Source organism: Rhincodon typus, chromosome 5 (genome assembly GCF_021869965.1).
Source record: "Rhincodon typus isolate 14 chromosome 5, sRhiTyp1.1, whole genome shotgun sequence".
NCBI classification, from domain to species: domain Eukaryota; kingdom Metazoa; phylum Chordata; class Chondrichthyes; order Orectolobiformes; family Rhincodontidae; genus Rhincodon; species Rhincodon typus.
Genome location: NC_063336.1, coordinates 32,003,423 through 32,018,963, shown reverse-complemented (window position 1 = coordinate 32,018,963; position 15,541 = coordinate 32,003,423). Strand labels below are relative to the sequence as shown.

General features: G+C 40.2%; 1 protein-coding gene across 3 annotated transcripts in view; it reads right to left on the bottom strand.

The window, feature by feature from the left end:
- The window catches only part of bckdhb (branched chain keto acid dehydrogenase E1 subunit beta), a 296,601-nt gene that overhangs the window by 50,402 nt on the left and 230,658 nt on the right, over positions 1-15,541 (bottom strand). The window contains exon 10 of one of the 3 annotated variants that reach the window (XM_048596904.1): positions 354-503. The exons of the other annotated variants lie outside the window; for them this stretch is intronic. Coding sequence (XP_048452861.1) covers positions 363-503 — 141 coding nt within the window. The 3' untranslated portion in view covers positions 354-362. The remainder of the gene's footprint in view (positions 1-353; positions 504-15,541) is intronic. 3 annotated transcript variants of the gene reach the window in all.

The following is a 15,541-nucleotide window of genomic DNA, read 5'->3' as shown; positions in this document are numbered from 1 at the left end:
TTTTTGAAATCCTACAGCAATGACAGCACAAATGATACTCCTTTTTTCTCTGAACATTATGTGCTTTTGGCAGTAAGCAAGACCATCAGATTGAAATTCAAGCTAGTCTTCATGTTCCTACCTTTTTCTCAAATGATGTAATTTTGACTGCTAAATTGAAACAGAACACATTACTTAAAACAAATAAAAGGGAGTAAGTTAAAGGTAGCCTTGGTGGTTAATGCTGAAATACTCAAATGTCACCGTAACAACATTTCCCACATTTCTGGTTATGTGAATGCCTTGTAACTGACTTGCAGATTTAATCTGTATTCATGGTGTTAACATATCCTTTTGGTATTGAGGTTGCTTACCCGTTACACTTAATAATTTATCATTTTCCGCACAGCATCAAAGCACTTCCATTTATCTGGTATGTAGAAGGGTTCAAAGATGTGCGGGAAAGGTGTGTCATATCCACAGACTCTACTGATCGGTGCCTCCAGATTAAGAAAGCATTCTTCCTGTAAATTGCAACGAAAAAGTAATATGAGCTACAGGTTTCAGTGGCAATCAGATTTTGTTTACAAAAATTAACCTTTTGGGTGTTTCAACTAAACTCACAAAGCACAAAGTGTGCTCTATTTACTCCCTGTTCTATCCAGTACACGTTTGTGTTAACAAATACTGTTTCTGATACTGTGTATTGTGCTCTGAGCGCTTTCTGGCCCAGAATTGATGTGGTAACATCATATCAACTGGTTTAGCTTTCAGTGACTGACACTTCTTTTCTCTACATTGCAAATCCATCCATGCTCCCTTATCTGCATAACATTAACCTGACTCATGAAAGGCAGATTTAGTTTACAGAAAAAATATGCAGCATGTCTCACAATGATATTACTGTTCTTTTTTGTGTTTAATAGCTTTAATAGGTCATATAATAACAAAGGATCTATTCCAAAGCTTTGTTCATTGATTTAAGGAATCCTCACCAACGGAACGTTCAAAGCATTTACTATAGCAGAGCTTCCTGGTATAATGTCCAAAGGTGACAACACATATTTCTTGTTGAAGTAAAAATAATCTATGCAAATTCTGCTTGTCATCACTCTATACATGTTCAGAAAGCAAACTGATTTCAACTATTGGGTGCCTACCCTCAGCATTTTATCAATAAAATTAACCTTAAATCATCTTTGCAAAAATACTAATATAGTAAGAAGAAAATATATTCTATGATTCTGTACTGTTTTTGAGCAAAAATTTTCATCCATAGAAGTCAGCACAGGAGATAAGAAGTTGCTATTTTAATTAAACAGCAAGGATGCAGAAAGTGACATTTGTCATAATGCATGAATGGCATATCCTATAATTGGCAACTGCTGTTTTGATACTATCATGTTGACATTACTGGTCGGATACATGATGTTCCACAGTTCCACAATTCTGCAGATACTGAAGCAGTCCATGCCCATAAGCAGTAAAACCTGCACAATATCTAGATATGGGTTGCTAAGTGGCAAATAACATTCACTTCACACCAATACCAGGCAAAGACTTTATCCAAGAGTGTTTAACCATCTCCATTTGGCATACATTCAATTATATTGCCATCATTAAATCCCATACTGTCAACATCCTGTGGGTTACTACTGACTAGGAAAAAAACTCAACTGCACCCACCATGTAAATACTACAGCTACTATAAGATAAATGTTCTGTGGCAAGTGGTTCACTACCTGATTCTCCAAAGCTTTTCCACCACTGAAATGGCCAAAACAATTAATGTGATTAATTAGGTTTGTCTGGTTAAATGCATCTGTAACACATTCATAAAGCCCCAAAAATGACAAAGGAGTCCCTCTTGGTCAACATCCAATCCATCATTTTAACATCCACTTCCTTAGCTGCATATCTGCAGTGTATGTTATCTACAGATTGTACTGAAGCAAGTCTCCAAGGTTACTTTGGCAGAACCCTCCAAACCTATAGCCTGCAGCACCTGGAAGGACAACAGTAATAGGTGCACAGGAGCACCATGATATTCAGGTTTCCCTCCAAGTCAAACACCATTCTTACTGCGGCATATGTCACCCTTCCTTCATTGTAATAGAATTAAGATCTTGAAATTTCCAATGTACCAATATTATGGAAGCAGGATCATCATTAGGTCTGCTATGGCCCAAAGAGGGCCCTGACCATATTCTCAGTGCACCTGAAGTTTAAAAAAAAGTGGGTACTTTATTGCATTACTGTTATTGACCTGGGAAGAGAGACAATGAAACCTTCAATTCCCTTTACTTCTGTCTATAATTCAATATGGTTTAATTTTTCAAAAGACGTGTGTTATAAAACTCCACTGGTGTGTGGTCAATTTAAATATACCAGCAGCAGGCTGTCATGGGTTTAAGCAAAGAGGATTATTTATTAACATAATTGCCCAAAATGCTCTACATCTTTCACACACCACACAATCGAGAAGCATTCAGTTTCAGAAGGTAGTACACAACTACGTGTATTAAACCAAAATAATAGTTGACAGTTTCATTTGTCCTCGAGCACCAGTGAAGAAGAAATCTTTTATTCCATTTCTCACTTGTATTTAGGCTAAACTCGAATAGCTGGGGTTGAATATTCAGATTAAGTATAGGGCTCCTTTGAAGAGATGACTGCGCAGCAGGTCAGATATAGAGGCAGCTGTGGCTGTGGTATTAGATAAAAGTAAAGCTTGTACTCAAAAATAGTACTGATGCTTTGCTGAACTATCAGTGGTCCCACCTTTTGAATGAGATGTCAAGTTAAACCCGTGGTTGTCCTCTCAGATGGATTTAAAATATTCAACGGCACTATTTTGAGGAGGAATAGGGAAGTTTCTCTGATACTTTTGCCAATATTTACCCAACAACATAAAACAACCGTGTCATTATCACAAAGCCATTTGTGGGAGCTTGCTGTATGCAAATTGGTTACCACATTTTCTACTTCAAAACAGTGATCACATTTCAAAAGTACTTCATTGATTGTAAATCCCATACAGACATTCTGAAGTTTAGTAAAGCATAACATTAGTGCAAGTCTTTTTAAAGGTAGTCTTCAAAATTAATTTTCAACGTATCTTTCTTGTTTTGCATCAGTATACTGATCTTTAAAATTCACTTCTCTAGAAAATTGTTAAACAGAAATGCGACTTCACAACATGATTTCACATAGGAAGGTGCTATTGATAAAAAAAACATTATTAACATGTATGCATTGCGAAAAATTATAAGAAATCTTGAATCAAACTTTCTTCTCAGACCATATAGGAAGATGTTTGTGGTTGTTGGAGGTCAGTCATCTCAGCTCCAGGACATCTCTGCAGGAGTTCCTTAGGGTAGTGTAGGGCCCAATCATCTTCACCTGCTTCATCAATCCCTCTGTCATGAGGTCAGAAGTGGGGATACTCACCAATTATTGCACAATGTTCAGCACCATTCTTGACTCCTCGGATACTGCAGCAGTCCATCTTCAAATGTAACAACATCTGGACAATATCCATATTTGAGCTGACAACTGGCAAGTAACATTCATGTCACACAAATTCCAGGCAATGACCATCTCTAATAAGAGACAATTTAACCACCACTCTTGACATTCAGTGGTGTTATCATCATTGAATCCCCCACTATCAACATCCTGAGAGGTTATCCTTGACCAGAAACTGAAGTGGACTAGCCACATAAATACAGTGGCTGGAAGAGCAGGTCAGAAGCCAGGAATACTGCAGCAAGTAACTCATCTCCTGACTCCCCAAAGTCTGTCCACCATCTACAAGGCACAAATCAGGAGTGAGATGGAATACTCCCTACTTGCCTGGATGGGGACAGCTCCAACAACACTCAAGAAGCTTGATACCATCTAGGACAAAGCAGCCTGATCGATTGGCACCACATTCACAAGCATCCATTCCCTCCACTACCGATGCTTAGTAGCAGCAGTGTGTACTATTTACAAAATGCACTGCGGAAATCACCAAAGCTCCTTAGACAGCACCTTCCAAACCCACGACCACTTCCATCTAGAAGGACAAGGGCAGTAGACATATGGGAATAACAACACCAGCAACTTCTCCTCCAAGAAATTCACCATCCTAACTTGGAAATGCATCACTGTTCCTTTACTGCCACTGGATCAAAATCATGGTATTTCATCTTTAACAGAATTATGGATCTACTGCACATGGACAGCAGCAGTTCAAGAAGGCAGCTCACTACCAACTTCTCAAGGCCAACTCAGGACGAGCAATGAATGCCCATATCCCATGTGAATTAAAGGAGGTCCCATGCAGGACCTTATCAAAAGCCTTGCTGAAGTCCAAGTAGACTACATCAAACGCTACCTCATTAAAGAGTCTAGGATGAAATCTATCTGGACTTGGAATCTTTTCAGTCTGCAGCTCCTTCAGATTGCTTAGCACTACTTCCCTCATGATTGTAATTCCTTCTTTCCTTTCTGTAGTGTAAACAATGGGATTTATATAAATATTAGGTACAAGTTATAGAGATTCTGATATGAGTACTGTAGAAGTGTTTTATTTTGTATTTCCAGGAGTGTGTATTGAGTACTATATTAATGTTGTTCGTTTCTTTTCAAGTTATAAAGGATTGTTTCATTATACTTTTACTGCGTGTTTTAAAAAACATTGAATATCTAACATAAGTGTTGGTTTTGTTTATTCTGCTTTATCTTAATTTCTTTTGTTAATAGTCTGAAGCATTGCTTATGTTTCATTGAGAAACCACTGTTATCTAAAATAAATCAAAATATGATCCATCAAGCCACAATCCTGTCTGGGATCTAACATGTCCAGCAATAACATCTGTTGGGAGCATCATCCTTCCACCTCCTGATTGAAAGCCATTACTAGAATTTTTAGTATCCTCTACAGTGAAAACAGGAATGAAATATTTGATCATATCACCCGCCATTTTCTATTTATTTACTCTTAACTCTCCATTCTCACTTTTGAGAGGATGAATACTCACTTTGCTTACTCCTTTCCTTTTTACATATCTTTAGAAGCTCTTGTTATCCTTTTTTTAAAACATTCTTAGCCACATTTTTCTTGTACTCTAATTCTTCTTGCTTGTAATTATTTAGTTATTCTCTCATATTCTTTATATTGACCAATAATCTGACCTGCCACTCTAATTTGTGCGGTTCTATGCTTCTTCATCAAGTTTGGTGCCTTCCCTAACTTCTTTAGTTAACCACTGATGGTAGATCCTCGCTTCAGAATTTTTATTAATACTAGAAATTTACTTATTCTAAGTATTCTGAAATATCCATATAAATGTCTGCCATTTCATATCCATTGATCTATTCACTGACCTAGTATGCCAGTTCACTTCAGCTAGATCAGCTTTCATTCCTAGATGGTTGCTTTTATATAGATTCAAAATACCAACTTAGACCCAATTTTCTCCTTTCAAACCAAATGCAAAATTAAGCCATACTGTGGTTCCTGCTATCTTGGGCGGTTTTAACTTTGAGGTGATTATTTAATACTGTCACATTACACAACACCAAATCTATTATATGCTGCCCACTGGTCAGTTCCTTAGATTAAATTAGATGACTTCCCTCAGTTTTTCTGAGAGGGTGATGCATGACAGGAAATCTGTTTGAATTGATACAGTTCTTGTGACGCTTCTATTGGATATTGCAGAGGCTATCAACCTGGACAATATTATGGTACAGTGAAAACGTGTGCCCGTGACTAACTGCATAGCTTTTCAAGCTGGGAGGATGGATGGGAATAGTTATTGGCAGCCAATCATCTCAAGACATTGCTGCTTGAATGCCTCATGGTAAAGTCCAAGCCTAACCACCTTCAGCTGTTTCATCAATGAATCTATTTTATGGTCAGAAATTGAGATATTTACTTACTATTCACAGATCCTCAGATATGGAATCAGTCTAAGCATAGCAAGACCTGGACAACATTCAGGCTGGTACGTAGCAAGTAACATCAGCACCACAGAGTGCAATGACCGTCTCCACCAATAGAGAATCTAACCATCTCCCCAAGATATTGAAAAATATTACCATTGCTGAAATCCCCATTATCAACTCCAAGGGGTTACCACTGACCAACTGAACTAACCATATAACTGTGACCACAAGAGTAGATCAGACATTGGGAATTTTGTGGCTATCATCCCCTGACTCCCAAAGCCTGTTCATTATCTAAGGCACAGGTCACGGGTGAGATGGATTCCTTCGACTTGTCTGGATGCGTTTGTCTCCTACAATACTGAAGAACTCAACACAATCCAGAGCAAAGTACTTAGCTGACTGTAGCCCCATTAATCACCTTAAACATCCATTCCCTCCAACATCAGTGCAGTTGCTCCACTGTATACCATCTACAAGATGCATTGCAGTGACATATCAAGGCTGTGTACCGTTTTGCTCTCCTTAGTTAAGGAAAGAAGTAAATGCATCGGATATATTTCAGAGGAGATTTACTAGATTGATACCTGGAATGCGAGAATTGTTTTATGAGGTAAAGTTGGACATGCTGAGCTTGATCAGTGTAGAGGAGCCGAGGATAACATCTTGAATGGTTACAGAAAGATGCACCCCTATAGCAAGTCCAGAACTAGGGGGTATAGCTTAAAAAATCAGTATTGCCTTATTAAGATGATGCACATGGACACATTTGGCACTGAACCTGATAGATTAATTACAGCATTACAGACATTTTTAACATATGGCATCATACACATTTTCCTACTTTTGATCTTTTCATAACAAAGAAAGTGCTCAGCATTTGAATAAGGAAGGGTAAGAGACATCAGGGACCCATAGGAATAAAGCAGCAGCACAGAATCAGTGCAAGACAGGGAGAGTGAGTGTAAATTTGAAAGAGGATACTGAGACCTGTTGCTTCCTGCTCTATGTGGAAACTAAAGGACACATCATGTGCACAGGGGGACCAGGTGTTCAGGAAGTGTCTTCAGCTGCTCGAGCTCAAACTTCAGATTTCAGATGGAAGGGCAGCTGGAGTCACTGCATCAGAGTGGATGACAGTTTTCTGGCTTGTACATTCCAGGAAGTGCTCACCCCACAGACAGGGAGAGTTCAAGATAGAGAATGACAGGCTGTTCAGAAGAATAGGAAAGCGCAGGAAGAGCAGGAGTCTTCAGGGTCTACACCACTCTCAAACCTGTACACATTTTTGTAAACTGCTGGTTTGCCGTCCCTGAACTGGTAGTTTGGAACCACAAGCTAATGTTCTGGAGGCATGGGTTTGAAAATCGCACCTTGGCAGAAGGTGAAATTTTAATTTAATAAATATCTGGAATAAAAAGCTAGTTAAGTAATTGCAGCCCCCAAAACTGCACAAATGCACCAGTTACAGTGACATATTTCGTGCAAGCACTGCTGTCAGTAAACACAGCCTAAACGCAATCACCTGGAAGGAATGCAGTCTAGCCAAGGCACCAATGGGGCACAACAAAGTGCAGAAATTAAGTCATTTTAGCAGTTTCCTTTGTTCAGGGGTCACACGGGCATTTCTGTAACCATCACTGTGACTCCCACTGCTTGGTGTCATGGTAAAGTACATCACAGGGAGCTTACAAAATATTCTGCAAGAGGGAGTAATCCAGAAATTGTGGCACACATTGGTGACGAATGTACGGAGATGGCAGATAGCAGGGTTCTATGGTCAGATTTTTAGGAACATATGAACATACATACGAATGTATGAAATTGTAGCAGAGGTAGGCTATTTGTCTTTTTGAGCCTGTTCCAGAATTTAGTAAGATCATGGCTGAGCTCCTTGTGCCTCGATTTTCACTTTCGCATCCAACCTTTCATTCCCTAACAAAAATTTGCCTTAGAAATAATCAATGGCTTCTCAGGCAGAGTGTTCTAAAGTTGCACCACTTCAGAGAATAAAATTCTTCTCATCTCTGTCCTCAAAGGGCAACCCTGTTTTTCAAACGGCATCTCCTGGTTCTGGACTCATGCACAAGAGGAAACACCCTTTCCACATTCACTTTACTAAAACCATTTGGGAGCTTCTATACTTCGACAAAGACACCCTACACACTTCTAAACTTCAGTGGAAACAAGCTCAGTCTGTTCACCCTTTCTTTAAGATAACCCAGACAATCCAGGGATCCAGCTAGTAAATATCTTCTGAACTGCCTTCCTTAAATAAGGAGACCAAAACTGCATTTGAAATGTGGTCTCAGCAATGCCCTGTATAACTGAAGCATAACATTCTTACTTTTGAAGGAGGGTCACTGAACCTGAAACATTAACTTTGATTTCTTTCCACAGATGCTCCCAAACCTGCCGAGCTTTTCCAGCAATTTCTGTTTTGGTTTCTGATTTCCCATATCCACAGTTCTTCCAGTTTTTTTTTAACTCTTTGAAGTTCAATTCCTCTTATTATAGAGGTTAGTAATCCATTAAGCCTGCTTAATAAATAACAGCACCTGCATACTAACTTTTATGCACTTGAACATCTAGATCTTTCTGCAGCGTGTTCCATTTAATAATACACTACTTTGTTATTCTTCCTGCCACGTGAACAATTTTACATTTCCTCACATTATACTCCACCTACCAGATGCTTGACCACTCATTCAACTTTTTTGTATTTATTCATTTGTAGGATGTGGGCATCACTGGCTGGCCAGCATTTATTGCACATCCACAGTTGCCCATGAGGTGGTGGTGATGAGCTGCCTTCTTGAACCGCTGCAGATCACCTGTTCTGGGTTGATCCACAATGCCATTAGGGAGGGAAGTCCAGGATTTTGACCCAGTGACGGTGAAGGAACAGCAATGTATTTCCAAGTCAGGATGGTGAGTGGCTTGGAGGGGAACTTGGAAGTGGTGGCGTTCCCATGTATCTGTTGCCCTTGTCCTTCTAGATGGAAGTGGTCAAGGGTTTGGAAGGTGCTGTCTGAGGATCTTTGGTGAATTTCTGAGTGCATCTTGTGAATAGTACACACCGCTGCTACTGAGCGCTGGTGGCGAAGGGAGTGGATGCTTGTGGATGTGGTATCAGTCAAGCTTCTTGAATATTGAGAGGCTGCACTCATCCGGGCAAATAGGGAGTATTCCATCATACATCTGACTTGTGCCTTGTAGATGATGGGCAGGTTTTGGGGAGTATTCCTAGCCTCTGACCAGCTCTTGCAGCCACTGTGTTTATATGGTGAGTCATTTCGATTGCACCCTCAGGCAGCTGTGTGGAGTTTGCATATTTTCTCCTGGGTTTTCTCCAGGGGCTCCGGGTTCCTCCCACAGTCCAAAGATGTGCAGGTTGGGCGGATTGGCCATGCTAAATTGCCTATAGTGTCCAGGGATGTGCAGGCTAGGTGGATAAGCCATGAGAAATGTGGAGTTAGAGATAAGGCAGTGGGTAGTGGGATGCTGTTTGGAGGGTCGTTGCCGACTCGATGGGCCAAACGGCCTACCTCCACACTGTATATAATTCCATGATTCCCCTCATCTAAGTTATTGATATAAATTGTAGAAGCCCAAATATAGACCCCAGCAGAGTCTACTTGTCACATTGTGCCCATCAGCAAAAGACCCATTCATGCTTACTCTGCTTACTGCCAGACCCTGATCTTCTATCCATATTACTATGTTACCCCTTTACCATGAGCTCCTTTGATGTAGCAATAACCTTTGATATGGTAATTTGCCAAACATCGTTTGGAAATCCACAAAATCCAATTTGAAGCTGAGACAGATAGCTTTTTGATCAATAGGGAAATACAGTTTCTGGATAAAGGGCAGACAAGGGGACATGAGGAGTGTCGGATCAGCCATGGTTCTACCGAACAGTCTACTCCTGTTCTTATTTCTTGTGGTCTTACGATAAGTATGTCTAGAGTCTCCTTTTTATGCACAGTTCATGTTACACTATTGAAGAACACCATTAAATTGACTAAACATGATTGGCCTTTTTCCTACGTGCTTAGCTATAACCTTTGTAATAATCGATTGTAACACCTTCTGCATGATACATATCAAGTTTTCTGTTTTTGGCTTCCCTCGCTTCTAGAAGAGAGGGAAAATATTTGCTGCTTTCCTGTCTGATAGAACCTTTTCAGAATCAAGCAAATGCAAGAAATTAAAGCCGACATATCTTCTACCTCAAATAAAAACAGAAAATTGTTGGACAAACTCAGCAGGTTGGCAGCATCTATGGAGAGAAAATGGAGTTTATGTTTTGAGTCCAGTGAGGTCTTTTAAGTCCCTAGATTGAAGTCCATTAGGACATGAGGACTTCTCAGCCACAGCTCCATGAGTTTGCTCAGTGCTGCTTTGCTAGTGATTGGAGTTGCAATTGCATCAAATTCCTCTTTCTTTTCTGTCTCCCGATTTATAACTAGTGGAATAAGGAAACATTTTCTGTATCCCCTGTAGTGGAGACTGAAGTAAAATATTTGTTCCTTTCACTTGCCATTTATCTATCATCTACTAACAACTGCCCATTCTCACTCTCTAGAGGACCAACACTCATTGTTCATACTCATTTTTTTCAAATCCCTGTGGGAACTCTTACTATCCATTTTTATGGTTCTAGTTTGCTTTCTCTCATACTCTAATTTCTTTCTTCTTATTAATCTTTTGTTTCTCAATTTATTTTGTTATAAATGAATGGTAGGTGCATTCTGATAGAGCCTTTAGCAATGTATTTTTGTAATCTTTGTAACATCTAGTTTTGACTGTTAATATATTCTTACATTTATTCTCTCTTAGCCATTTCTGACCTTTAGTTCCTATCTTTTGCTCTCCTGACTTGACTCTACGTCTAGACTCTATTCCTCAAACTAGAGTGAAAGTTTAAAAAGTCAGACGTTAAAGATAGTCATCCTGGATTACTCCCTATGCTAGGTAAGAGTTACAGCAGAAATAGTTAGATAGGGAGGATCAACGCATGGCTTGAGGCATGATAGGAAAGAGAGCTTCAGATTCTTAGGACTTTGGGATGGTAGGCACCTAGGGATGAAGGATTATTTTTGGGTACGTAGGAATGTAGGTTTGAGGTTAAAATCAGATCAGTCATGATCTTATTGAATGGCAGAGCAGGCTCGAAGGGCTGAGTGGCCTACTGTAGTTCCTTGTTCTTATGTTTGTATTCAAAAGTGATGGGATGCACCTAAACAGGACTGGGACTAATTTGCCCATGGCAAGCTTAATACTCTAATTGTGAAAGGTTTAAACTAAATTGGCAAGGTGAACCAGAAAGTGAAGTAAAATCTGCCTTGATCTTACTGCATAGCTGAATGGCTCATCCTGCTCCTATTTTTAATGATCTTATGATTTTAGTTAAAAGGTTAAAGCAGAGAAACTGGAGTTCCTGTCTTTACAACAAAGGAAAGCAAAGTGAGATTGATTACACGTGTACAGGATTATGATAAGTTTAGATCTAGAGGAAATCTGTTTCCATTAGGTGATGGTGTAAGGACTATGGGATACAAATTTAAGAATCTGAATAAGAGATGAAGAAAATTTTTCATGCAAAGAAATGATCTGGAGGGTGTGTCAGTTAGCTCAGCTGGCAGAATGGCTGACTTGTGATACAGAGTAATGCCAACAGTGAGGGTTCAACTCTCGCACTGTCTAAGGTTACCATGAAAGATTCTCCTTCTCAACCTCTCTCCTCCCCTGAGGCGTGGAGACACTCAGGTTAAACCACCAGTCACCTGACAGAACAGTGCTATAGTCTGGTAGGACTATAAGACCATCGGATATAGAAGCAGAATTAGGTCATTCAGCCCATCAAGTCTGCACTACCATTTGATCACAGCTGATATATTTCTCAATCCCATTCTCTTGCCTTCTCTTCATAACCCTTGGTGTCCTTACTAACCAAGAACCTATTTATCTCTGTCTTAAATACACTCAATTTCTTGGCCTATACGGACTTCTGTAGCAATGAATTCCACAGATTAACCACCCTCTGGCTGAAAAAATTCCTCCTCATCTCAGTTGTAAAGAGTGATCCCTTCACTCCGAGACTGTGCCCTCAGGGTATAGTCTCTCCTACTAGTGGAAATATCTTCTCCCCGTTCACTCTATCCAGGCTATATTCTATGGCAACTTTACCTTTTATTTACCTGGTACACAATTATGAGGGCGACAGAAGCAGTAATGATAAATAATTTCAAAGGGAAATTGGATGAATTTACAGGGCTATGGAGACAGAACTGGGACTGTAACAAATTGGTTTGTTCTACAGAGCCAGCATGGGCTCTGTAGGTTGATGCTGGTGCTACAGTGCTATAATGACTCTAAAAGAGGATTTTTTTTTTTTTAACTTGCATGCATTATTCTTAAATAAAACATCCCTCAATTATTACAACAAAATTATTACTGTTGCCAAATGTTCAAGGCCACAGATTCAAATCCCTCCATGGCTGCTGGTAAAATTTAAATTCAATTGCAAAAATCCAAGTCAAAAGCTGTCAATAAGACTGTCACCAATTAATGTAAAAACCCATCTCGTTCATTAACATTCTTTAGGGAGAAAATCTGCTGTCCCCTTTCCTGGTCTAACCTACATGTAACTCCAGACACACAGCAATGTGGATGACTATTAACTACTCTCTGAAATGGCCAAGCAAGTCACTTACTTCAGGATCAGTTAGGGTTGGGCAACAAATGCTGGTCTTGCCAAAAAATACCAACATTCCATGAAAAAAATTTTTTTTAAAAATTCAGTGTAGATGTACATTGGCAAGACCAATTCACGGTGATATTGAAGTGCACATCAATGATATGAGTTGTGTTAAATGTTATATTCCTATATCAGACACCCTAAACAGCACAGGAAGTAGTTAAAATCAGAAACCAGTTCCCATCAATCACATCATCGTATAATTTTAAAACATTTCACTATTTAACTGCTTTGTTAATAATTGTGAAAAATATATTTGTACTTGTTAGAAAATGAAATATCAGTAGGCAGAGCTTTTTCTTATTATAAAGAAAATGGCACATGCTGAAATGAAAGTATAAACAGCTGAAATAGATTGATCAGCATCTTAAAAAAAGGAAGATATGCATTCGTATCGCTTTTCATCAGAAGTGTATAACTTGCATGTTGCAGATTTATTTTGATGTTTTGATCAAAATCGTGGTGCATAACTCATAACTACTTTTGGGTATTTAACCATGTTTATCACCATCATAGGTCTATTACCATACAAGGATCATGCTGCAGTGGTATGAATATAGAAATGCATCTCGGTTAAATTAGAGGTTTACATTTCAGATGAGAATGATTGATGGATAACTATTTATAACCGACATATGCATATATATTACACTCTAATTTACATGTTTTGAACAGGATAGATTTATCTCCCACATTTGTACTTGCAACTAATTATGTCCTTGAACAGAATCCCTCTAAATCTCTGACACCTATGCATTCAGTGTGTATCACCATTTCTTATTTTCTTTGAGAAATTGATTATCTCAAAGGCACCTCACATTTATATAGCATCTTTAATGCAATAAGTGTTCGCTGTCATGGATAATCTGCCAAGGAAATTGCTGGAAAAAGGCTGAAACTTTGTCTTGCTGTTTATGTTAAAATCTTTCTAAATTTTCTTCTCTAAAATGAACACAGAGAATGCTGGAGATTCTCAGCAGATTAGGCAGCATCTGTACAGGGAGAAAAAGTTATTGTTTCGAATCCTATATAACTCTTCTTCAGAACAGAAAGGTGTTGGAAAATGTTTTTTTAATACTTTTTACAAAGGCAGAGAAGCAGCAAGAGTGCAGATGGTATACAGCCCCAGCATAAAAGACAAAGGAGTTATTAATGGTGGTGAAAGAGAAAAAGAGATGCAAAATGGATGTAAATTAAGGCGTGAAATGGAGAGAATGGTTCCTCTCTTCTAAGAGCAAAGTAAACAATGTACAAACAAGATAAGGATATAGAGGATGGCGAGACAATGTAAGAAAGTAGAGAACAGACATAATGCGCTCAGTATCTAAAGTCATGGAATTCAATGTTGAAACCTTGAGGCTATAAAGAGTCCAAGTGGTCAATGAGTTGTTGTTCCTTGATTTTCCGTTTTACTTCGTTGGAAGATTGCAGCAGGCCCAGGACAGAAATGTTAGAATGAGAACAAGATGGTTTCTTGAAATAGCAAGCAACTGAGAGTTAGAGTCATTCCTATGGAGAGAGTGTAGGTGTTACACAAACTGGTCACACAGTCTGCCTTTGGCCTTGCCAATGTAAAGGTGACCAGAACAACAACTCATCTTTCGGCTTAAACAGATTTCCAGCATTCACAACATTTTGCTTTTATATATATTATAGCTCTGCTTGTTTTTGTCTTTGCCATGACAATGCTTCAATCAATCACAGTCCATGTGCCAACAAATCAGCAATCTTCTCTCATGCAGTATAAGTCCTCATCCGCTTACCCGAACTCGTCCTCACCCTCAACAACTTCTCTTTCAATTCCTCCCACTTCCTACAGACAAAGGGGGTAGCCATGGGTACCCGCATGGGCCCAAGCTACACCTGCCTCTTTGTAGGTTACGTGGAACAATCCCTCTTCCGTACCTACACCGGCCCCAAACCCCACCTCTTCCTCCGTTACATTGATGACTGTATCGGCGCCGCCTCGTGCTCCCACGAGGAGCTCGAACAGTTCATCCACTTCACTAACACCTTCCACCCCAACCTTAAGTTTACCTGGACCATCTCTAACACCTCTCTCCCCTTCCTGGACCTTTCTGTCTCCATATCGGGCAACCACCTAGAAACCGATATTCATTTCAAGCCCACCGACTCCCACAGCTACCTAGAATACTCCTCCTCCCACCCACCGTCCTGCAAAAATGCTATCCCCTATTCCCAATTCCTTCGCCTCCGCCGCATCTGCTCCCAGGATGAGGCATTCCACTCCCGTACATCTCAGTTGTCCTCGTTTTTCAAGGACCGTAACTTCCCCCCCTCGGTGGTCGAGAACGCCCTCAACCGTGTCTCCCACATCTCCCGCAACTCATCCCTCACACCCTGTCCACGCAATAAGAACCAAAAGAGAATCCCCCTCGTCCTCACGTACCACCTCACCAACCTCCAGATCCAACGCATCATCCTCCGACACTTCCACCATCTGCAATCCGACCCCACCACCAAAGACATCTTTCCCTCCCCACCCTTATCTGCTTTCCGGAGGGACCACTCTCTCCGTGACTCCCTTGTCCGCTCCACACTCCCCTCCAGCTCCACCACACCCGGCACTTTTCCCTGCAACCGCAGGAAGTGCTACACCTGCCCCCATACCTCCTCCCTCACCCCCATCCCAGGCCCCAAGAAGACTTTCCACATCAAGTAGATGTTCACCTGCACATCTGCCAATGTGGTATACTGCATCCGCTGTCCCCGGTGTGGCTTCCTCTACATCGGGGAAACCAAGCGGAGGCTCGGGGACCGCTTTGCAGAACACTTACGCTCGGTTCGCAATAAACAACTACAACTCCCAGTCGCGAACCATTTCAACTCCCCCTCCCA